This window comes from Triturus cristatus, chromosome 7 (genome assembly GCF_964204655.1).
Source record: "Triturus cristatus chromosome 7, aTriCri1.1, whole genome shotgun sequence".
NCBI lineage: Eukaryota > Metazoa > Chordata > Amphibia > Caudata > Salamandridae > Triturus > Triturus cristatus.
Window position 1 is genome coordinate 1,560,398,451 of NC_140590.1, and position 24,429 is coordinate 1,560,422,879.

The following is a 24,429-nucleotide window of genomic DNA, read 5'->3' on the forward strand; positions in this document are numbered from 1 at the left end:
TTTTTTAAAGAAAATTTCCCTGTCAAACTTTTTTCTAGAAGATGCTAGGTTTCCATAGGTCTATCAACCTCTTGAAGAAATATATGTTTTGCTTTGGAAAGTAGGCATCTAATGCTCTCAGATGAACTCTGATACCAAGACAGTCTGAAAATACCTGGGAATTTGTTTTTGTTATCATTGGCAGCTCTCTCTGCCTGTTGACCAGCAAATAACTTCACCTTGTCAGTTTTGAGAGATTCTTTATAAGTTATTGAGAGCTTGAGGTACTAGGTCAGGTTTGCAAGTATATGTACAATTTTGTGGCACCTGAGAGAAGGCCGCTGCCTTTTGAAATTTGGAAGGTTGTCGCTAGGTTCAAAGAGCATCCTGTGGTCTTTCTTTTTTTGAAACTGAGGGGGGAAGAGAGCATCATTTGGGCTGATGTGTGTTTCAGTCCCCACATCCCAAATGGTCCTTTTTCCAGTCTCTTGTTTCTGGGTCGACCTTCACGGCTCGGCCCACGTGCACAGAAAGAAAGTGGAAAGGTTTCAACACTGATCCATGTCTCCTGATGTCAGGGCAAGGCAAGCTTTGAGAAATGCATTAGGAAGCCAAAGGAAGACTGGGAACAAAAGCCCAGGGAGGTAAAGTTCTATCTGAGGATGGGAGGCATGACCAGTAGGAGGAAAACCACAAATTTAAGGAAACCAGTAAATGGAATGACCATCATGTCTCACTGTGAATTCCATTTTAATGTCTTCTTGTAAGAGGAGACCTGCCATGCTGTTAACTCGGAGCACATTGCATGCCACTCAACTTTCAGAATGTATGAGACTAACCATGCTGAGACATCGGGCTCTTCACTCATGGGTGCATGGAAGAATAGATTTACCCCAGCCATCAGTTACCTACTACCACCACCAACCCATGGCTCTGATATGGGGCCGTGGCCATCCTACTGTCAATGTAGTGACTCTTTAGTCGCACCTCCGACTAGAACTCTTCTAGAAGGAGCCGTCACACAAAACATGCTGATTACCTGTAATTGGCTTGTGTTTGGAGTCAGCTGGAAGGGAAACATACTAGATTAGAAAGAAAATGCAAATTAGTTAGAAAGATGGCCGTACAAAATGCTATCAGATGTTTGTTCCAGGAACCTGCTACAGGTCTTTGGCATTATTGTTCATAGTGTGTATGATCTGAGGGTATCCCTATTGTCTTTTGTAATATCCCCTTATATAGTCTTTAGTTTGGGATGCCTTAACATTTTCATAAAATGGCGACCCCTTTTCCTGGAGGTAAGAGCTTGCATTGGTGTATGTGCCTCATTCAGGAACGAATCTTGGGCCACAAAGTACACGTCACATCTGCCTTCAAAATACACAACATGATCTCCACTGTCAGCAATGTGCCTATAAAAGTAAACCTGGCTGCGCTACATGCTGGTGTGTTCGAGGGACCACCTTCTCACTCCCTCATGCATCCCTCGTCTTAGCACACCTGGATGGCAGATTGTGCACCGAAGGGTCCATTTGGAGGGACAGTGTGTTTATCATTGAGCAATTCAGGTTCATTTCAGATTACTGATCAATTGCAGGTGCTTTTCTCGTTCTATTTTAATTCGTATTTTTAATGTTGCATGCCCAAACCTAGCCCAGAAGATCCATTTTTAGGTCTCACCTACACAATGCGCATGCACTGCATAGGAGACCTTTAGCCGTTGTGCAGCTTGCTGTTTTTGCAAGCACATACTCTTGCTTCGGGTGGCATACAGCTTGCGGGAGAGCGCAGCGGCGCGCCACAAGCACGGGTGTTTGCTTTTAAATAGAGCAAACAGCTGCTACTTAGCGTGCGCGCGCACTCCCCCCACCCCTCTCACTTGTTCACTCTTGCCTGTGGCAGTAATAAATGACACCTTGTGGTGATCGCCGCCCTGCTGCTAGTATGCAGCCTCCGCCCTCTGTGGGGTTGACTCAGACTCCCCTCCTCTTCTTGTCTCTGCTGAGCGAGGAGTCGGTGCTGGAGTATGCCGGCTGCTGACACGGTGAGATTTTAGGTGTCTGCTTGAACAACTTGGAATTGTTTCGTTTCCTGCACCGGGGCCGCTTCACAAACGGAAGCTTTAGAGGAAGGAGGATTCGCCCGACGAGAACACCTACGCAAACCCCTCCCGTACTCAGGATCTCCGCTACGGCTTCTCGATGGCGTGGGTCGTGCTTCCGGATGCCAGCACTGCTGGCCGCTCAATTCAGCATTCTCGTCCTATGCCACGGTATTGCTATTAATATTCAAAATAGTACTATTGATTTAACTGGATTTGAAAACAATTGTGCATTTGAGAGACAAGATGTTAAATGCATACGTTTCCGGCAAGAGCAAAACACAGACCCCAAAAAAGTTGAGACGATTGCTGTTAAAGGTTGCTAACGTTTTTTTCCAACCTTTTACACTGGAATGCATTGTATAGAGTGGTCCGTTTTAGCTAAATACACCTAATTCACGTGTTTTCCTAAACATTTGTAACCTACTGATGTTCAGTTTGTGATACTGTTCTGATATAATCACGGTTTCATGTGCTTTAAAGGTGGAGTGACTGTGTTGTAGAGCCTCGCTAGTTTTTTCTAATAGTATACCATAACTTGAATGTACAGCAGCCTCTAAGCGCATCTGCACATTATGGAAAAATGTTTTTGAGGTTCACCTATGGACAAGCGAAATACCTCTTGTGGGTCATACCAAAAACTTCCAGTCGGCTTTGATGGTTTGCTTTCCAATTCTTCTTGTCCTTTCACTGGATCATAGCTTGTTTTGCATCATTTTCATTGACTGACTCATACCTTCCACTGCTTCACATTTAGGTAACTACTTAGTTATTTTCGGTAACACTCATTAAGAGTGCATGTGTTTCCCTCTCTCTGTCTTTCACGTGTTGCTTCTACATAACCACTCCCGCTTGTTTCGTCCTCCACTCTCCTCCAGCGCACTCCTCCATTGTGCTACCTCATGCAATCCTTTAAATATGATGTTTTACTATTAATTTTGATGGAGGGTCTAGTAACTGCCGTTTGTTGCTGGGCTGCTCAACATTTCAAAAAGCACTTGGTGTGTGTTCCATTACTACCTTGCCGTCCCACTTCCCTTTGCTTAGTCCCCATCTGCTCCTCCGTGGCTCCACCACTCTCACGGTCCTTTAAAAAAGTTTTTGTTTTAATTTGTCGGAGCTCCCAGAGACGCTATTAGCTGTAGGGCTGCTCTGCATTCCAAAATGCTCTTTCACGGTAATAAAATGTATTTTTTTTTTAATTTACTGATACGAAGTGGCATCCACCAGCTTGGAACCTAAATAAATAAGAAATAAAACGAGCATTGGCATAGTCAATAGGTCTGGCCTTTGGGACTTTGTAAGTGTTTAACCATGCACCAGTTAATGTTGTTGCATCAAGGATATTGTGCTGCATAACTAAATACTTATAAGGTCCCAAAAGCGAGACCTATTGGCTATGCCAATGCTTGTGGTTTTATGCTTTGCTGTGAGGTCTGATAGTGCATTATGGGTGCCGTTACTCTTAATGATTTCTTATTATATGGTGTGGTCATTTCTGGAACTGAGCTGTTTATTCTTTGCCAAGTGGTGATTTTGTGTATGGTTCTGATTTGAAGTACTGTATTACGCATTCTGTTCCTCATCGTGATAGACTGATCCCTCAATTGTGATCCCTTATATTGTTTCTGCCATGTTGTTTGTTTCAATTTCTTGTGTGCATATAAACAAGCTAATAGCTATTCCCTTCTTATACTATTTGCAGTGAGTCTGATTCCCAAGCTGTGACCTCTCACACAGTGATGGTGAGTGACAACGTGATGGCTGAATCTCTGAAGGATCATGGCAGTCAGTATGTCATGGTTTCAAATGTACAAGGAACACCTGCTAATCACTTTGAGGTAGGCAATTACCCACAATATATATCCTGCTACTTACCCTCAGTCCTGTAAAAGCCCTATGTTTCATTGAGTGAGGGCAATGCCAGTGAATTTGTCCCTTTAAAAGGGTTGTCATAAGGTTATCAGATTGTTCTGAAAATAAACCCATGAACTACTAAATGTTTTCAGGGACTGGCCTAGCACCTCAGAGCATGGTTTCCCTGCAGCAAATTAAGTTGTGCCTTTGAGAACATTGTGTGCCACTCTCTCAGGACTTCTTTTGAGGCATGTGGGCTGATGATTTCCTCACCCTACCCAGCCTTGACAGCAGGGAAGAACCTCGGGAGTCATCTTCTAAGGCCTTTTCTTTCAGAATTCTTCTGTGGTGTAAACATGGATGCAGTTTTTTGAAGTGGGATAAATCTTCAAACTGCGTAAAAGTGGTGAAACCATGCATTTTTAGGAAAAAAAGCCCCTGACCCAGTTGGCCAAGATTCAGTGAGATTTTCTAGAGATATTTCCCATACCAGTTAGCTTCCACTCTTGAGTGTCATGCGCAGTACATGCTGCGGTTGCAGCCTGTTGCCTAACGGCTAGTGCGGTCGAACTCCAACCTAGGGAACCGGGTTCGAGTCTCAGCAAGGACGCTGAACATCCTGTGATTCTGGGCAAATCACTTCATCTCCCCGTGCCTAACAAAAAAAAATGGAAAAAAATATGAATGTGTCCTCCTGTAACGCAACTGGTACTATGTAAAGCGCTCTGATACCCGATACCGGGTCAAGTTCGCGCTGTATAAAATTCCGTAAACAAAACTAAAACATTTGATGCCTTTGTTTGCTCTTCTGTCTACAAAATGTGTCCTTTTAGCGACAAGCTTTCCTTTAGCAATGATTGACTCAAGTGTAAGTGCTCTGGTGTTTAACCCATGGATTATCTTCTCTTTGAAAGCATCTACCCCAATGCCAAACATCCCTTTGCCCACAAAAACACTGACCAGTCGATTAACAATAATGCCATCATTGACATAAACCACGTATTTGCAGGAGTATGGGTGACTTCAGTATTCATATACCCAGTGATTCTTTTGTAGTAATCGACTTCTTTATAGTTCAGATTCAAAGACATAGAAATTATTACTTTTTTAAGGCAGTCAGGAAGGGGGAACTGGAGGGAATGTAATACACTTTGAGGCAACGATTATACAGCAGTAACATCCAGACAACTGTTTTATTAAGGAAAAATGAGCCGGCACTTGAGTGTAACTACCCCCTTAGACCACAAAAACCTGTACTCAAGACAGCAGATTTGCCCTGTCTGCTTCATGACATGCTTTTTCCAGGATGGTTACCTGTGCCCAGTTCACCATCACCCTGCTCTCCCCCACACACGTTGTTATCTCTGATGATACAAAGGCCGACGCTCCCATTTCACCTCCATTTGATATAGTGACCTCAACTCAACTACTTGACTTGGCCTCACAAGAGGATCTTTGATTTCAGTTAGCCAGACCTTCCCCCAGATAACATTTCCATATGCCATGCTATTATTAAAAGAGCAGCGGACATGTGGGATATAACTTGAGGCGGTCCCTAGCTTCCTTTTAGAAACTCTTGATCCTCTCCAAAAGCAAAACCATTACCTCTCAATGCTAACCAGCATACTGAAGCAGATGAAGGAGTTTTTCAAGGAGTGAACCTCTTGTAAAGCTGTTGCACCAAGAGTAGAGAAAAGGTATAGACAATCTCCAGAAGGGCCAACAAATATTAAGGTCCATCCAGAACATGACTAATAATAACTACTGCCAGGTAAAGAGCAATTAAACGCTGCAACACTGGGACCTTCACCAAACAGGGAGAGCAAAAAACGTGATGCTTTACGCGAAAAATTGGAAAAGGCAGAAGAAATCAAATATTTAGCGAACTGTAATTAGCTACTCCCAAAATATGGTCGCTAGAATGCATGGAAATAGAAGGGGTAATCCAGCTCCTCCCAGAATAGTCGCAAAAAAGTACTAGAATCCGAAAAAGCCTAAAATCCTCTCTTGAATCAGCAGATACGGCCAGCAGACAACTGTACTTGGGATGGTGTTGCACATGTATGTATGGCTATAGATTTCTGGATTCATGCCAGAAGTGCACGGAAACCTCATTAATTAGACATGGTCAGAAACAATGTGGAGGAATCTGAAAATGGTGATGATGTATTGGAGCATTGTAGGTTTATGCTCGACGTCCTGTCTGTGCTGGGCGCCCAAAGAAAAACTTTGCCCTATTCAGAATATTTCCGGGCCCAAACACTAGATAACAGAGTAATACAAGGCACGTGAATCTAGAAAAGTTCTGAGCTTCAAAACTATTGTTAGATGTAGGTAAATGTTTTCTTTATTGTTTATGCTTATGCAAACTGGATGCTCTAAATCTTACAAATCCAGATTGAATAACATCTGTTACCGTAGTTTACGTATTTTTCCATACCACATATTCTCATATTACCTTCACATATACAGGGTAGGATACCTGTCTACATTAGTAGGATGAAATTAACAAAATTAAATATTCAGCCTCTATTTTTGCGTTGTAGATTTTTTCTAGCTGTTTTTATTATGCTTTCCAAGGAAGAAATTGGGGTCAAACAAGTTCTATCTAGTAAATGTTATGTGGAGGGCCAGAGAAGTTAAAGAGCTTTATTGATATTATAAAAGAAATGTAGATGGAAGGAAACATTTTAACTGAGCGTGAACGTTCATATCCCTGGTTCTGCAGGTTTCTGCTGTTAACTTTTTTAAAATTACAATTAAAATGATCGAATTAAAAATGTGTGAATAACGGAAAAATCCCTTCCTCTGTTTCACTACCAATAAAACCAGCATTGGGTCTTTCACAGATTCACATGCATAAAGTATTCTGTGGGAATAATGCATGCTGAAGGTTTTGGACGATCAACTACATCTTGGGATCTTTCTAGACTTTCTCTGGAAACAACATTCGCTTTCCATAAATCTTCGAATGGACTGCTTAATTTCATGTGTCAAACATAAGGTCAGATTTGAGGAATTCACCACAATAGACTAGAAGAGAAGGGCTCTCATAATTTGCAGGCTTTCTCATGGGAAATAAATGCATCACATGAAAATGCAAATCCCGCATAAATCATAGTACTACGTACATTTGATGTAATAAATGAAATGAAAATCATTTTACTGGAAGTTCTGTAGTTCATTGGTGGGAAAGTGTGAGCCACAACTTCCTTTAGATAAGATTCAGATGGGGCATATCTACAGCATGTGAAACCAATCAAGTGTCAGATAAGAGTGACATTGTAAGGAGGACACACACATTCCTGGTTGATCTAATCGTTCGTGATCATGTTTTGTATATGTTGTAAATTATGTAAAAATCCAGGTTCGAGATTGGCAGAACTCCCTTTATAATTGTGAACGTTATGATCTTTATACACAATTTCTCTTGGTAGTATAGGTGATGTGTGTTTGCTTTCACCATGTTATGGCTGTCTCACGTATGTTTACCACACAAACTCGAATTCTGAATCAATTGATTTGGAGTTTTGCAAACAAATTGCTGTCTTGCAATTCATATTCATTTGAACACCTACTCGAGGTACTTAAAAATGGCTATACGAGGCTGTGTACTACCTTTAGCTATGGGAAGTTTATTTCCACTTTAGAGTAAACCAGGTGAAATGTGTTCAGTCTCTAGTCAAACCTACTTCAAAGCTAGAATATGTTTAGACTCACTCCATGAGGGTTGTGGGCCTACTCCTGCCTGGTCTTTGACTTCTGGCCATAGTACCATCACATGCATATTTTTCGATCAAGCAGCTTTATTACATCTATTCTGTGAACTCTGGCAACTGAGGTAAGAGAGTCCTAGATGTCCTTTCATCACACGACATTACACTGGGTTCTAACATGTGCAAATGTTAAACAGAAGAGGCACAGGGTTTGCATACATGTGGTTGGGACTGAAGGTGGCCAACCCATGTCCCTTGCCTGCCGCTGGGAAGGACAATAAAAATGTTCCACCAAGAAATTATGAGGTCTGCTCTGGTTGTCTCTGTCCTGCAAGGTATTTCTGCCTCATGAAGCAAGTTTAAAGAAGTTGCACGAAAGGATGACAGGCAACAGAAATGCCCTGCTTGGCTGTAGAGATTCCACTCTCGTCTTTAACTAGAAGAGTGGCAGCTGCATTTTATTAACCCCTGTACGTTGACTAGCAGCCTCCATGCAAGCAGTCTTATTAATTGCATAGGCTGCAGTCCAGATCAGGGCTATGCTTATTTCTTTCTGTTACAAGCACAATCAGATTTATGACACGCTTAGAAGAGCACAGCACCTATTACACATTACTTCTTGCTTTTGGTAGACTGACATCTGTTCTCTCCCCAACCTACCCACCATCCTAGATGCCATGCATTTAAGTCACATCTCGCGTCAGCCTACAATTTGGGGCACTTTTTATTTGGCAAAACTTGTCTTGACCGCTAACGTTTTTTTCCTTTAGTGAACATTTTTGCATTTAGTTTACAGCCACACCCTCATAGTGGGCTGAAAAATGTATAATGACAGCACGTCTGTTTACTGTTGCGATTGGTTTGGTAAAAAAGCTTAGCATACATGTACTACTTGGTTTCATCAGCTTGCATTGTAAATTCATTAATAGTGTGAATCAAACGGGAATGGTAAGTCAATTTGGCTGACTTTGATTGGGAGATGTGGGGATTCCTTAATTTTTTTCTCGGTCCCATGTTTGTATGTTGAACAATTAAAAGCAGTTACCGGCTTCAGTAGGGGGAATGACAGTACATATCTCTAACAGCGTTACAGCCCAGTATGCCTGTCTCACATAGTGTTACACCCTAGTCTCTTGGCTCCTTCACCATTTATTTTTTGCTTTGCACCCATTCACCCTTCTTTTGATCTTGTCACTTTGCTAATATTGTTTATCTAGCAAGCTCTCTTTTCCGCTTTCTAATCCCTTCACCAGCTATCCTTCCTTCTTTTGCCTTTTATATTCTACTCCTTTTGGTAGCTCGACTTTTATTACTGTCCCATTTCAATCTTTGTCATTTTTCTTTGCACTTTTTCTTCATTTTCTTTTCTTTTTTTGTTTACAGCAATCTACAGACCCACAGTTGTCTCCAGGGTATTCCACCCCTCAGTCCGTGGCCAAGAAGTACTCCTGTAAGATCTGTAGTGCTACTTTCACAGGACGAGCAGAGATGGAGAGCCACAAAAGAGCGCATGTTGGGCCCAACACATTTAAGTGCTCAGACTGCGCGTTCACAGCTACGTCTTGGCCAGATGTCAAGGTCAGTACAGGTTCTCCCTGGGTAACACAATATACATGTCTAGGTGGTGGGTGAATTGGTGAGTGCCCAATGGGATCATGGTCATAGCCAAGATTGTTAATTTCACAGACCATACAGACTACCCATTGCCATAAAAACCAATAGAATGATAGATGTTTTCAAAAGAAATCATGTCAACAATAAATAGCATTGGAGTTAGTTTTGTTGCATCTTCTTTTTATATGGATTATCATCTTGCTTTCTTTGAAGCCTTTTACCTTTCTCAATCTCCCTTTACTTTACCTTCCTTTCTTATATATCTCCACCCTCACCCTTCATTTCTTACTTCACCTGTTCCCATGGCTGCTGTTGCATCACTGCCATTTCTTACCGCCCTCCTTCCGCTTATGTGAGTGGATTCTTACTTCTATCACTGCTCGTTGGAGGGTATTTCCTTTTCCAATGGCCCTTTTCTCTCTCTGTATATTTTCTTACTCTCTCTATCCTCTTTCAACCATCTTGTCTCACTTTACTTCTATTGGTTTTTCTCTTCATTTATTTTGTACCTACCATGGAACCCTTTCATTACTGACTCCTGTGTCTCTCCCTTAGGTTCACTTATCCCTGCATGCAGATCTTCGACCTCATACATGTCCACATTGCAGCTTCGCTTCCAAGAACAAGAAGGACCTAAGGAGACACATGCTGACCCACACAAATGAGAAACCCTTTGTGTGCCAGATGTGTGGGCAGAGGTTGGTCTGTGCGAAATGGAATTGGCCGACCCTTGATTGTGGGAAAGGGTAGGACCGAACCTAGATGGTGTGGTTTATAAGCATAGGTGAGTTTACGGATAAAGGAAGGCTGGGATCGTGGGGTGGGTACAGATGCAAAGAAGGTTAAGGTAAATAAAGAGAAAATAGCAAGGCACTGAAGGTAGTTTGTAGATTGAGGTGAATGCATGAAATTTGTGCTGATTAAGGGTGAGGGCATTGGTGTTGTTTTATTTGGAGAAGAGTATGGGTACATATTTATTGGATTAGGTGGCAGAGCAGATATTGCTTTTTTTGGGTATGGCCAAAAGGGTGTATGGGATATGGATGTCGTGGTCTTAGGTTGATTTATGAGTGTGGGGTTAGTGAATAGTGATTTATTGTGTAAGCGAGATGAACTTTTCTGAGCTCATCAGAATAGGAGTGATGTGCAGTGGTCACTTTCTAAGGTGAAAATGGAACCGAGCTGTTTCTGTAAATAAAATCAATTCTGGTTTCTCAGAGTTAGTCTCTCTTTTGATGTCCCTGAGTGAACCTTAATTTTTTGCAACTTTTAGACTTCAACATGTTTCTTATTTTCTATTGTTATTTAATGTGCTTATCTAGTCTAGAGCTTAATCGCAAGTGTGTGTGTGTGTATCTCATCTGTTTGAGAATAAGGATTGAGGCTTGTTTTTTGTAGTTTGCGCAAGTGACTTTGCCCTTTTTTGTCTTGTGCTGTTATTAATAATGTGTGGCTTAGTCCGTATGTTGCTTCCCATTTGGCATTCTATTTATGCGAAGTCTTTCCACATGTTTGGTTTTTGTGAGTGAGGCTCTATGATGTTCTCGACCCAACCTATTTACAAGAAAGCTTATGTTTTGAGATTTGTGCCATATTTCTTTTAATGGGAAGAGTCCACCTATTTATCTTTCACTGGGGTTAAGGTTCACTTTAATCTGAGTTTGAGTGCAGTGAAATTGTCATTTTATGTCTTTGGCTGCAAAGTTTAGCAGCAGGTCTGTTCTGCTTCATTTGCCTAGAATCACAGGATGTTGAACAGATGCCGAGACTCTAACCTGAAGTCCTTACCATCACCCTTATTCCTATCATTGGGCACTCAACGAGCATAGTCCATCCCTCTCTTGCCATTCACAGTCCTTATGCAATTCGACTCTTACTCCATGTAGGATGATGTAGCTGAGGATGTTGGAGAAGAAAAGGTGCTAGAATACACACCAGAGGATTAATGGTCTACTACATAGCTCCAATAGACGGCATAAAGACTCCGCCCTCCATCTCACTCATCACTCGATGGCATCGCTAAGTTCTATAGTGCGGCTAAAAGTGCTTCTAAGAGATTCAACCTACCATTCTTACCGAAGGAACAAACTGGTTCTTTTTTTACATTTGTGAGACAACCAGAAATCAGTCAAGGCAAACCCCAAAGTGCGAAGAAGGGAAGAGGCTGAAGCAAACTCCTGCAATCATTCCAGCTGGTGCTCCTTGCCTCTAATGGGGAACCGAAAGTTGAACCCAGTCATTTCAGCCGCAACTCAACAACACTGCTGCAATTCAAACATCTCTCTATACTGCCAAATTAAATCATGATGTAAGAAAGATGGACACTTTAAGAAGGTGGGTCAGTACCAATGTTGCAAAAAGAATAGATGATGGACAGAATGCTAAACAAATCAAACATTCAACCACAGTCACATATCTGGGTTTAATCCATCATTTGTTTGCTTGATTTGTTTAGCATTCCTTCCATCATTTGTTCTTTTTGAAACTTCTTTCTAAACAGGAAACCTAGGTGTTACTGAGTGTTTATCGTAGTCAGATGCATGAGCATACATTACCCATTAATTCACCCTCATCCCAGATGACAAACGAGTGAAAGGTATGGCCATTCTGCAAGAAATGGATCTGTTATTTACATGTTTCTGAATGAGGTGTGTACTGACTTTTTACAGCTGCCAGGAGTGGCAATTTTCCTGAACCTGATTTGACTACTGAGCACATCCATCAGATGCCGAAGTGCATAAGGAGCTAGTAGATATGTCCATTGATGAAGAACCACTTTTTGGCTGCCTCGTTAGTGACGCACTGCAGCATTTCAAGACTTGGAATAGAGGCAGCTAGGTCCATAGGTGTCCTTCAGTATCAAAGCCTACAGCACGTTTGTTGCAGAAAAGTTTGTAGTTATCAACTCCCTCACAAAGGTTACCAGCTCTATCAATACCAACACCTACAACAATCCTTATAACACAACACCTATGATTTTCAGGGTCACTTCAGAAATCATTCTCCTCCAGGCAGCTTTCTTGACATGGAAGACTGTCCCATTCCACATTACAAGACTTGATGGAGTTAAAGAGCCTGAATCCTTCCCTGCTCCGGGCATCATTTCCCTGCCCCCACCTTGTAAGACCATATGAGGGTAAGGAGGAGGGGCATTGAGGTAGGGGTATTTTAGGCCTGCCTACAAAAGTAACAATTGATCTCCTCAGGCCGAAAGGTTGTAGATCTTAAGTTTAGGATACCCTGGAAATTGTTGAGAGAACTTCTTGGATGCCACTGCAGAAAGAGAGCCATTAACACCCCTGCCTCCCTCAGCTCTTAATCCTCTGTGTGCTTGAAATCCTTTTGGAATTTGTCCATAAATTACTACAAAACATTGAAAAGGTAACAAAAAAGGTGTCCCACACTATTTTTACACCAGAAAAACATTTCACCAAAAGTAGCTGGTTTGCAGTATAACTCTTCAGAAAGTCTATTATTTGCACTAAGAAAGATTATTCATGACATGACTGAATTTATACAAGGTGCCTAATCTCATCACCCTGCACATTCCAGGCGCCTTACGTTCTTGCCATTACCAGTTTAAAGATTTAACCTTTGGCCTGAAATCTGCTTCAAGGATCCTTGCCAAGTGCCCAGCACCATGACAGCTTTCCTGTGGAGGAAATGTCATAGGCTTTTTTTAAACTTGAAGATATGGCTCACCGAGTGCAGTTTTAATCAGCTGGCTGAAGGCTCTGTCGAAGAGGTAGAGAGGCAGGCTTCTGTAATCTGGGGTTGCCCCTCCAGAGAAAAGCTGACTTTGATCCCTTCATCCTGTACTAAAAGTCATCTTGGACACTACTTTGGTAAAAGCTTTGCCGTTGAAAAAGTACATTCTAAATATGCTGCCTCACATTCAAAGGCATTCACATTGGAAGGCCAAGCTACTTATCAGATTTATTATAAAATTCCTGGTGGCTCCTGAATCTCATGCAGCAGGGACTCTCTCACTTTATAAACCTGACATTCAAACCCACCCCTACCTTATAGATGGTTGTATCTGAAAGAGACTATTAGTTATAGATTCCTTACCTTAGAATTACCCCCAGGCGTCAGACTGCATCCTGAGAATCTTTTCTCAGCAGTACCCCTGCGTGTCGGTAGGTGGCGTCGGCCAACTCCACGTTCGTCGTCAGCGTCGTGATCGCTGTGGTGACATCGCGGTGTCTACTTAGATGCCACCCCTGTGCACTGACGTCAGTTCTTTCTTTTTCCGCGCCAGCCAGCGCAGATACAGAGAGAGGGGTACCCTTAGTCGTTTTTTGACTAGTTATTTTCCGACTTTTGTTGACACCTTTTTTGAGTCTTCCGACTCCTGGTATATGTATGCATGTCCCGTCCTTGAACTGGCTTCATACCCTGTGACTCCTGTCACAAGTCGATGTCGGTCACGGACCCTCACCTCGTGTACCTCTGGCGTCTGGAGCGCGACCATGGACCGAGGTCGTGCTCAGACTGTCGGGCCATGAACCCGAAGTCTTTGCGGGAGCAGTCCCGAAAGCTTCTGGAGGCCTGGCAGTCGGCTCCGCGCCGTTCGAGGTCCCCGCCGAGAGGGGGGTTGCAGGACTGGTCGCGGAGTCTTCACCACCATTCCTCTTCGAAGTCTTCGTCATCGGGTAAGTCGAAGCACAAGGGGGTACTTTTGTACCACAGTACTACCCTGGTGTTCCTTTTCACCCTGAGTGGCAGCAGGAGAGGATGAGGAGGACTGGGAGGGGTATGTTGACCCTCTGGCAGACCAGTTAGAAATGCCGGACTGGAGAGAGGAGTTGAATGACGCCAGTGGTCTGGATACTTCCCCAGACCCTGGTAGGCTTTCTCCCCCTACTGTGGCCACGGATGAGGGTGCATCCTATGCTGTGGTGTTGCTTAGGGCAGCTGAGGCCTTGGGCCTTGAGATTCCTATGGTGGCATCCAGGACTAACCTCCTTCAGCGGCAGCAGCCTCTTCGGAGCCCCTGCTGCCGTTCAGTGACGCACAGGCATCCTTCTGGGCACTTGGTCCAAACCCAGCACAGGGACTCTTGTTGTTAGGATGATTGCCCGACGCCACTGCCCGGCTCCGGGCAACCCACCTTTCCTCTCCCAACACCCTACCCCCAAGAGCTTGGTGGTCCAAGCCTCCACCTCAAAAGGCACGTTCCTTACTGCTCCCCAGAAAGGGAATCCAAGAATCTGGACCATCTTGGTAAGAAGATGTTTTCTTCCGCCAGCTTAGGACTACGGTTGGTGAACACTGCATGTCTCTTGGGTCGATACACCCACTCTGTGTGGGACACGGTGGCGCAAGTGCTGCCACAGTGCCCGGAGGAGTCCCGGGCTGTGCTCACCCACGCCGTTGCAGAGGGTAGAGACGCAGCAAAGTTTGCCATCCGATGTGGGCTGGATACTGCCAACTCGCTGGGTAGAAAGATTTCTACGCCAGTAGCCTTGAGACGCTACGCCTGGCTGAGGTCCACTGGCTTTATCCCGTCTAATCAACCCCTTTGGACATGCCCTTTGATGGCCGTTGCCTGTTTGGGGACAAGGCGGACAATGTGCTCGAGCGCTTCAAGGACTCTAGAGCTACGGCCTTGGGCCACGCTGCCACCTCTCGCACTGTTCAGTCTGCCTTTCTCACCGTTCAGTCTGCCTTTTGTGGCTACGGAAGAGGTGCCCCACCACATTCCACCCAGGGCCACAGGCCGGTGAAAGCTACTCAGCCTCTGCGGGGCTGGGGACTTGGGACCCAACGGGCAGGCCAGTCTACCAGTCCCCCCTCTGCTGCAGTCTCCAAACCTTCCTAGTCCGACCTTTCAAGGCCACCAGTTACCAGTGGGTGGCAGGATCTGCCATCGCCTCCCCTACTGGCACAACATCACGTTGGACAGGTGAGTTTTGCAGATAGTCCGAAGGGGCTACTCCCTCCCCTTCGAGACTACCCCTCACTCCATGCCACCAACACTCCCATCGCATGTCGGAGGATCACTTGGCCCTTATCCATCAGGAAGTTACGGCTCTCTTGGTCAAGGGAGTTATTGAGCGCGTCCCTGTCCCAGAAGTAGGTTGTGGTTGCTACTCCCACTACTTTCTGGTACCCAATAAGGACAAGGGCCTGCGTCCTATCTTAGGCCTCAGGGACGTCAACCACTTCCTCAGGAAGGAGAAATTCAAAATGCTCACCCTGGCTCAGGTCTCATCTGCCCTCGACCCTGGAGACTGGATGGTAGCAATGGATGCGTGTTTTTACATCCCCCGTCTTCCCTGCCTATCGGCGTTACCTACGGTTCACGGTTGGCCACGACCATTTCCAGTTTACCATGCTCTCCTTTGCCCTTACCAGTCCCCCTCGGGTGTTCACAGAAGTGATGGGGGTGGTCACAGCTCATCTGCGCAGATCAGGGTTTCCAGTCTTCCCTTATCTCGACGACTGGTTGTTGAAGGCAAGTTCGCCTCAGGCTGTCATCTCCCACCTCCAGACTACGGGGAACCTCCTGCATTTGCTGAGGTTCACAGTCAACGTGCCGAAGTCACACCTGAATCCTTCTCAGAAGCTCCTTTTCATTGGAGCTGTTCTGTACACAGCGCAGTTTCCGGCTAATCTTCCTGAGCAGCGAGTCTGGGATATTCGGGCCATCATACCGATGTTCCGGCCTCTATCCCGCATTTCATTGAGAATGACCCTGAGGCCTCCTGCATCCTGCTTGTGGATCATGCCAGGTGGCATATTCGGGCTCTGCAGTGGGACCTGAAGTTCCAGTGGGTGCCACATCAGGGCAATCTTTCCGATGTCGTCCTGATCTCGGAGGGGACTGCACATCAGTTGCAATGGTGGCTCACGAACCAGGATTGCGTCAACAGCAGATCCCTCTCCCTTCCTCCCCTGAGTTCACAATGGTGACAGATGCGTCACTCCTGGGCTGGGGCGGCCACATGGGAGAGGCGGAGATCAGAGGCATCTGGTCCCTGGCAGAGTCCGGGCTCCACATCAGCCTTCTGGAGCTCCAGTCGATTCGTCTAGCACTGAAGGCATTTCTTCCTTTTGTCAAAGGAAGAGTAGTGCAGGTGTTCACGGACAACACCACTGCCATGTGGTACTGCAACAAACAGGGCGGGGTGGGGTCGTGGATCCTATGTCAAGAGGCCCTTCGCCTCTGGAAGTGGCTGGAACATCAGGGCATGTCTCTGGTGGTTCAACACCTGGCAGGTCCCCTGAATGCCAGTGCGGATGAACTCAGCCGCTGCTGCATGATGGATCACGAATGGCATCTTCACTCGGAGGTGGTGCAAGGTCTCTTTCAGCAGTGAGGAGAGCCTTGGTTAGATCTATTCCCCACAAAGAGAACGTGCAATGTCAGCAGTTCTGCACGTTGAAGTTTCCAAGGCCGCACTCGATTGGCGACGCTTTTCGTTGCGAGTAGAGTTGCGGTCTTCTATACGTCTTTCCGCCTATACCACTTCTACTCAGAGTGCTAAAGAAGATCAGGCGCAACCGGGCCCAAGTCATTCTTGTGGCTCCGGACTGGGCATGAAGAGTCTGGTATCCCGAACTCTTGAACATGGCCATCGATTCTCCGATCAGACTGCCCCTTCGGGAGGATCTTCTGTCGCAGCAGCAGGGGACGGTCCTCCACCGAACTTATCCAGCCTGTAATGTTATCTTGGCAGCCAGCCGTCCCTCTACCAAAACAGAATAAGCCTGCAGATGGAACCTATTTGTGGCATGGTGCGTAGCAAAGGCAGTGGATTTCCTTTCTGCCCCCCTTTCTGAGGTTCTCCTCTTCCTGCTTTCTTTGGCCCAGCATGGCTCTGCTCTGGGCACCCTTAAAGGCTATCTTTCTGCCATTTCGGCCTTGCTTCGCCTTCCTGATCAGCCTTCTCTTTTCAAGTCCCCTATTGTAATTCGTTTTCTTAAGGGCATTACTCACCTTTTTCCTCCTATTCCTTTCGTAATGCCCCAGTGGGACTTGAATCTTGTCTTGACTTACCTTTTGTGCGCTCCTTTCGAGCCGCTACATAATTGTCCTCTCAGACTTCTAACTCTTAAAACGGCCTTTCTGGTTGCCATCACCTCTGCTCGCGGGGTGAGTGAGCTTCAGGCTATATCTTCTAAGCCTCCTTTCCTTGCTGTCTATCTGGACTAGGTTGTCTTAAGAACTAAGCCTTTTTTTCCACATAGGACAGACCATCACTTTGCCCACCTTCTTCCCGCCCCACATCCTTCTAAGTAGGAGGAGAGACTCCACCGTCTGGATCCAAAACGTGCATTATCATTCTAGCTGGATCGCACAAAACAATTCCGGGTGGACAATCAACTCTTTGTTGGCTATGTGGGTGCCAAGAAAGGTCGGGCCGTTCAAAAACGGACCATGTCTGGATGGGTCATTCTTTGCATTAAAATCTGTTATTCCTTGTTAAAAAATGGAACCTCTGGTAGGGCTGCGCGCCCATGCCACCAGGGCGACGGCAGCTACTACTGCTTTGGGATGTGGAGTCCCCCTCAATGACATCTGCCAGGCAGCTACATTGGCATCACTGCACATGTTCACTAAACATTATTGCCGGGACAGTCAGATCCGGAGAGACCGCTTCTCTGGCTGCGGGGTTCTCCAGGACTTTCTGGTGTGAACTTAGTTTGCAGACCCACCTCAGGGGTTGGTATTGCTGGGGTATATATTCTAAGGTAAGGAATCTATAACTAATAGTCTCTTTGAGATGCACAAGTTACTTACCTTCGGGAACGATATATCTGTAAGAGACATATATTAGTTATCGATTTGTTACCGCCCCACCCATCTTCCTTGTTCTGCGAACTGACTTCTAGAGTAAGGAACCCCCTTTCAGGGCCCTAGTTTTGTGCACCAGTGGTCAGTGTCTTGCATGGCTCTGCGCTTCTGGCGTGGAATGTCGTGTAAAAGAACTGACGTCAGCACGCAGGGGCGGCATCTAAGTAGATACCGCGACGTCACCACAGCGAACACGACGCGGACGACGAACGCGGAGTCGACCGACGACACCTACTACTGACTCGCAGGGGTACTGCTGAGAAAACATTCTCCGGATCCAGTCTGACACTTGGGGGTAATTCTAAGGTAAGGAATCAACAACTAATATATGTCTCTTACAGATATATCGTTACCGAAGGTAAGCAACTTGTTCTTTTAGGCTCAGCCCATACGAACTGGAACACCCCCCTTCTGAGCCAATAAAGAAAGGTGTCAGGCATACTTTCATTCAGGTAGAAACTCAAAACCCACCTGTTTGTTTCCTGAATCAAGAGACCTTGCTCACCTCCCCTCTTGGTACATAGTGCATCATACTGTTTGAGTCTTCTATGAAAATGAAATGAAAATAAGATTTATAGAGCGCAACAAATCACCCGGGGGTATCTAGGAGCGGAGCGGATACTAAGCTACGAAGATCCTGAGAAAACCAAATTATTTACTGAAAAGCCAGGTTTTCAGAAGTTTCCTGAAATCCAGCTGGGTTGTTTTGAATTCAAGTTCTAATGGAAGTGAGTTTCAAAGCCTTGAAGTGCATACGATGAAGCCTCTCCCTACCCAGTTGGCTTTTTTAAATCTGGGGACTACTGCCGCTTGAAGATGAGCCTAAGGGACGTGTCTGGGTATAACGTTGAAAGCATTGTATCAAGTAGCTTAGGCCGACAGCTTGTTGAGCCCTGAAGGCGATGCAAAGTGCCTTGAACTGAATGTGTTAATCTACAAGGAGCCAGTGTAATTGGATCAGTGCTTGGGAGGCTGATTTATGTTTCGGAATGCCCAATCGTAATCGAGCTCGGCATTTTGTAGTGTTTGTAGTTTTTAAAGAAAACGCTTTTTGCTATTGATGAAGAGGACGTTGCCATAATCTATTTTGGAAGAGATGAGAATTGGAACTACCCTCTTCTGCAGACATGAAGGAATATAAGGCAACACTTTCCTTAGAGTTTTCAAGAGGAAAAAACCTGAGGAGGTGATGTGATTAATTTGTCCTTCAAAGGACAAATTGGTGTCAATAATCGACCCATGTTTTTTTACCTTCTCACTAGTGGTAGTCAAAGTCCCTAGTTCTTGGGGCCACCAGTTGTTAGACCAAAGCGAAGGATTGTTGCCAAACAGTAGGATCTCATTTTTTGAGGAATGTAGACTAAGACAATTACTGCTCATCCATTTCCCAATGTGAAGCATGCAGTTGTGGAACTGAGCTGCCGAGGCTCCAGGGTTGTCAGTAACAGATACAGCAATCTGCGTATCATCCACGTAGGAGACTAAGGAGAATCCAAATGATCTAATTGGGACTGCAAGTGGGGTTACATAAAGATGGAACAAGGTGGGGCTCAGAGATGAGCCCTAGGGAACCCCACAAGGCAATGAAAAGGCTGGCGAGGCGAATTCCCCAAGGGAGACCGTCTGAATGCGGTCAGCCAAGAATGAAAAAATAAACTTCAGTGCGTTGCCTTTGACCCCAATTGAATCAAAGCAATTAAGAGAGCGTGGTTAATCGCATCAAATGCGACTGAAGGATCCAAAAGGATCACAGCCACATTACCTCCACTGTCTATTGTCTGCCTGATTTCTTCCGTAGCGGTGATCAATGCTAGCTTTATGTACATATATGTTCACTGCTCAAATGCTCATACTTTGACAACTTTCTCTCTTTACTTCCTCCTTCCCTGTGCTCCTCTCTCTTCCTTTAAGATTTTTGTTGACCCTCTTGCACTTGGTCAAACATATCTGTTTTATGTAGTTTTAGTGCTAAGTAAAAGCACTCTACTACCTACTGGCAAAGACTTACTGTAGAAAAACACTGTAAATAATAATAAATGAGGACAGCGGGACTTGACTTTGAAGAAGTCAGTGAGGCTGTGTGTCCAAAAGGTCCAGAATCGGAGGACCCTGCTGATTGAGGCACAGAATTTCGGTTAACTTTTGTGCTGTTCTGAAAGCTTTGTACACATAAACCAGTTGGATAAAACTTCTGAGGCAACTTTTATAAGAGACTGGATCAATGGATGCTAGTCTAAAAATAACCATCAAAACTGTTTCCCGGCATAACATTTTAATACTAGCAAAATCCTCACCAATATGTCAGGCTAGAACCCACACCTCTACAGATGCAATATTTGTCCACTAGTAGACACTTTCAATACAAGATAGACTGGAGTCAATATTTACTATTAGAATTTTTGTTTTGCTTCATAACGTATGATAGTCTGACACTTTTCTCTGTTTTTCCTTTCTTATTATGTGTTACTGCTCTTACCTAATTGTTTTTGGTTAGTTATTGCACACAACACGATTACATCAATACAAACATGACCTTCTTGGATTTAGAATAATCTTCAACTTCTCCCTCTTCAGTTATTTCTGAAACCTTTTATCTTCTTCTGTAATCAGCACCAACCTTCACTTCAACCTTTTTTAACACCTCAGTGAGTCTATTCCCCAAGTGCATGACCACATTACTCATACCCTGTAAAGAAACGCACTCCCATTTTACTGAGAATTGCGTCAGACCACAATGCCGAAGTTGAACTAAGGGAAACCTTATTTGAGCCTGTTTGATTAGTTATCATAATTGGCAGTGAGGGAGCTCAGTCATCGCACATTTAGACTGTGGTCTTCTCTTCCCCCATAGACTGTTAAGTCATGTTCCTTTGACTGTGGCACTCATATTTGCACCCAACTTGAAAATAGCCCAGAGTATTGTGCAAATGTATTTGTGTGCCTTTTCATCCACCACTGAATAAAATGTCACTTCCAGTGTTGAAAGCAGCAAATATGAACGTCTTTGTTCTTGTAGGCAGAGAAACAAATGCAGTTGTGTTTGACTGCCCACAAGTTTGAGGGTTCCTTCTAGTCATATGCAGAAAACAAAGGGCCTGACAGTCTTATGCAATACTGATCCCCTATTTATATTTAACCTTTGTGCGGTGGTCAAGGGCACCAACTTTCAGCTGGCCATAATTCACTCTTAAGTATTCCACAGCTCCTCAAATCCAGTCATTGATAGAATTTACACTGACCCTGGGACTCTATTAATTGCAGTGTATGCCATTGTGCCCAAGAGTTCATCAACAGACTGCAGAAGGAACCTCACTGTGATCAGTCTCTCACATGATTCTGCAAAGATACTGCAAGAGACAAACATTGGTGTTCTCAATTTGAACCCAGACTTACAGGCTAAATCCAGTCATCTCTGATTTGGGAAATTGCTGAAAATGGACCTTTTCAAATACTCAGTACTTTGTAGACAAGCAGAGCAAATGTGGAATGTCAGATAATGGACAGAGGCACTAATTCTTTTTTTTGTTGTTTGGTTTGTTTTTAATTCTGTTTATTAGTTTTTCAAGCAAACCATACATAGGTGTCATATACATGAAAAAATGTTTGGCACATTATCAGTACATCTATTGCACAGCTTCCAAGAGCCCCGGAGCCCATATCGTCGTTTAGGAGAATATACAGAGGCACTAATTGAGCTGAATTCTAACCCTCCATGAGAACTCTTTCTCTCCTCTATAGTCCACTCTGCAGTAATCTATGGTGCTGTGTGGGGCTGTACAAACAAAAAAATATAAACATGTTTGTAAGGGCTGTTTAGTCCTTTTGTTTCCTCTGTGTCTGTGAGTGTTCCATCCTTCCTTCTCACCCGCTGGTGTCTGTAGTGGAGCTTCAACCCTACTTTCTCTTTTTATATTTGTAAGTGAGGTCTGTCCTTGTCTTTTCTCCTGATTACTGAGATTCTAGGTAATGTATTTGTATGAGATCGAACTATTATCTCTTTCCTTCAGATGTTTGTTAGCATTAATCCTTTTGTCTCTTCCATTCAGTAGAGTTATGACTGTGTATCTCTTCGCTAGTGCTTAATTTTTGACTGGGCTTGCAGGCAGTGAGCACTAGCCCTGATGTTTGGAATTGGAACTTATTTTTCTTCAACAGACCTTGACCCAGAGAATGAGAAGGGAAAAGGAGGAAGAGAAAGATAGAAAACAATGACAAAGGTAGAAAGCAAATATATAACAGAACCTGCAAGAGTGAGATGAAGAGTTAGGAAGAGTAGGGTGGTGGAAGAAGGAGGCATTAGATGGAATCAAGACAAGGCAGCCTTGGTATTGGGCAACTCGGCAATTAGCAGGGACCATGGCAAGCTCTTAATAAAAACTCAGACCCCTTGCACTTGTTGTGTTACAAACTAAGTGCTGCTCTTCTCCCATTTTTAAATGTTTGTTATTCTTCTCCAGTTGGTTGTCAGATTCAATGCTTCACTGTAATTTTCTGATGTCCGTAAGAAAGGCAGAACACTTTTTTTTTTCTCCTGTGTCATCGCATAAGACTCCGGCATTATTTCTGACAGTTGTGATTTGGGGCTCAGTGCTTGTACTGTTTTTCCCTCAGATTTAACCGTAACGGGCACCTCAAGTTCCACATTGAACGGCTTCACAGCTTTGAAGGGAAAAAAACCCTGCGTCAAACTGAAACAAACCAGCAGCTCCCCCAGAACAGTGATGAGGAAGTACTCCCTGCTGCACAAAGTAAGAGGAATAGACATGTCTTGCTTCTCTAACACTAAGCATGCTAGATGATCCATCAATTATTCTAGGCAACAGCTTCCAGGTTATTTTATAAAAATAAGGGGGCAAGGGGATAGTACTGAATTAGTAAACCCTCTGGGCCAGATGTACAACGTTATTTAGCATACGCATTTTTACCCCTTTGACAGATGGCATATTGTTTAAGTGAAATTACTTGACTTCAAGACTCAGTTTGCATCTTACATTGTGAGATGTTACTTTAGGATCCAAAAGACAATCGCGTTCATTCTTTATTACGTACACATACATTTGCTCTCTTTCAATGTAACCGCTTAATGTACAATACACAGTAATTCTTTAATTGTTTTGAAACCTCAAGTTAATTTACTGTATTCTCTGAATTGTTGCAACTCAAAACAATCACAGATAGTCCTCCTTTCAATTCATGTCCGTTTTTTTTACATTTCAGCATAGCAACATGGCTTTTAGGTTTTACTTTCTAGCGTTCAGTTTCCATACCATTTACTTTACAAAAATAAAAGTGTCCACTACCACTCCTTTATGCTCTTCCATGCACCACCGCTTGGAAGATGTGCCAGAGAAATTCAGTGCAAACAATCCATACTCCATATTCAAGACTGTGATGTGGCAAGAGTTATCAAATTTAACATGTTAGATAGGTTTTTTTTTTGTTCTCCCTTTTCACACCATGCAGACTTTTTGTCATTAGTATACCACATAACACACTGTAAACGTTTTCAGTTTTCATAGATTCCACGTTCTTTGGAAAGTTAGTCACATGAATTCCCAAATGATAACAGGTTTCAAGGTATTGAGAGATAAGTTTACTCTTTATTCTTAAGCCTTGCTCATGTACAAATTTATCTCCATTCAGCATTTCATAATGTCGACAACGAAATGCTTTTGACATCTACTGAGAATTATTGAGGCGACTTTGCCACAGTTTAAAGGAGCTTGAGTATGTCATCTAACTTTACTTAATTTTGATTTGAATTGAATTTTGAATTTTACGTTCAGCGCCAGGATACCCTACCAGGTGATAGTGCACTCAACAAATTTGCATAACATAGCATAACAATTACACTTTAGTTTTTGCTAATACAATTGTATTCTGTTTGATTGGAACTGACAACTATGATTGAAGCCTTTATTTTAATGCTTTTGAGTTTAACATGTTACTATATAAATATCAAAGATCTTTATTTCGGTTTTTTTAAACCATAAAAGATGCATATAAACACATACAAATTCCATATGCAAAAGTGCAGCAATACTATTACAATGTTAATAGAAAAAGCGTAAAAGAAAGGTGTTGTATATGACCTGTCACTATTACATTAAAAACATAATATGCTTAAAATAGGCATTAAAATATAAATAATATTTACACCAATATAAAACTAGTTATTTTTGTTTGTGCTTCTCATCCCTAAAACATTAAATAGACAATTTATGATAATAAATTCTTACTAACATTTCCCAAGGGCAAGACTCCCTTGTACCTATTTTGTCTACATCATCATTCTGAATTCATTTATTGTTGCCCTGGAAATACTTAATAGTATTCATCACAACTTCAACCCTGATTTG

The 24,429-nt window shown here is 43.6% G+C and overlaps 1 protein-coding gene across 4 annotated transcripts in view; it reads left to right on the plus strand.

The window, feature by feature from the left end:
- ZNF335 (zinc finger protein 335) overlaps nucleotides 1-24,429 on the plus strand; it is a 357,780-nt gene that overhangs the window by 308,814 nt on the left and 24,537 nt on the right. For all 4 annotated transcript variants that reach the window (XM_085619363.1, XM_085619366.1, XM_085619364.1 and 1 more), the window contains 4 exons: nucleotides 3,786-3,921; nucleotides 9,037-9,231; nucleotides 9,823-9,965; nucleotides 22,682-22,818. In XM_085619363.1, coding sequence (XP_085475489.1) covers nucleotides 3,786-3,921; nucleotides 9,037-9,231; nucleotides 9,823-9,965; nucleotides 22,682-22,818 — 611 coding nt within the window. The remainder of the gene's footprint in view (nucleotides 1-3,785; nucleotides 3,922-9,036; nucleotides 9,232-9,822; nucleotides 9,966-22,681; nucleotides 22,819-24,429) is intronic.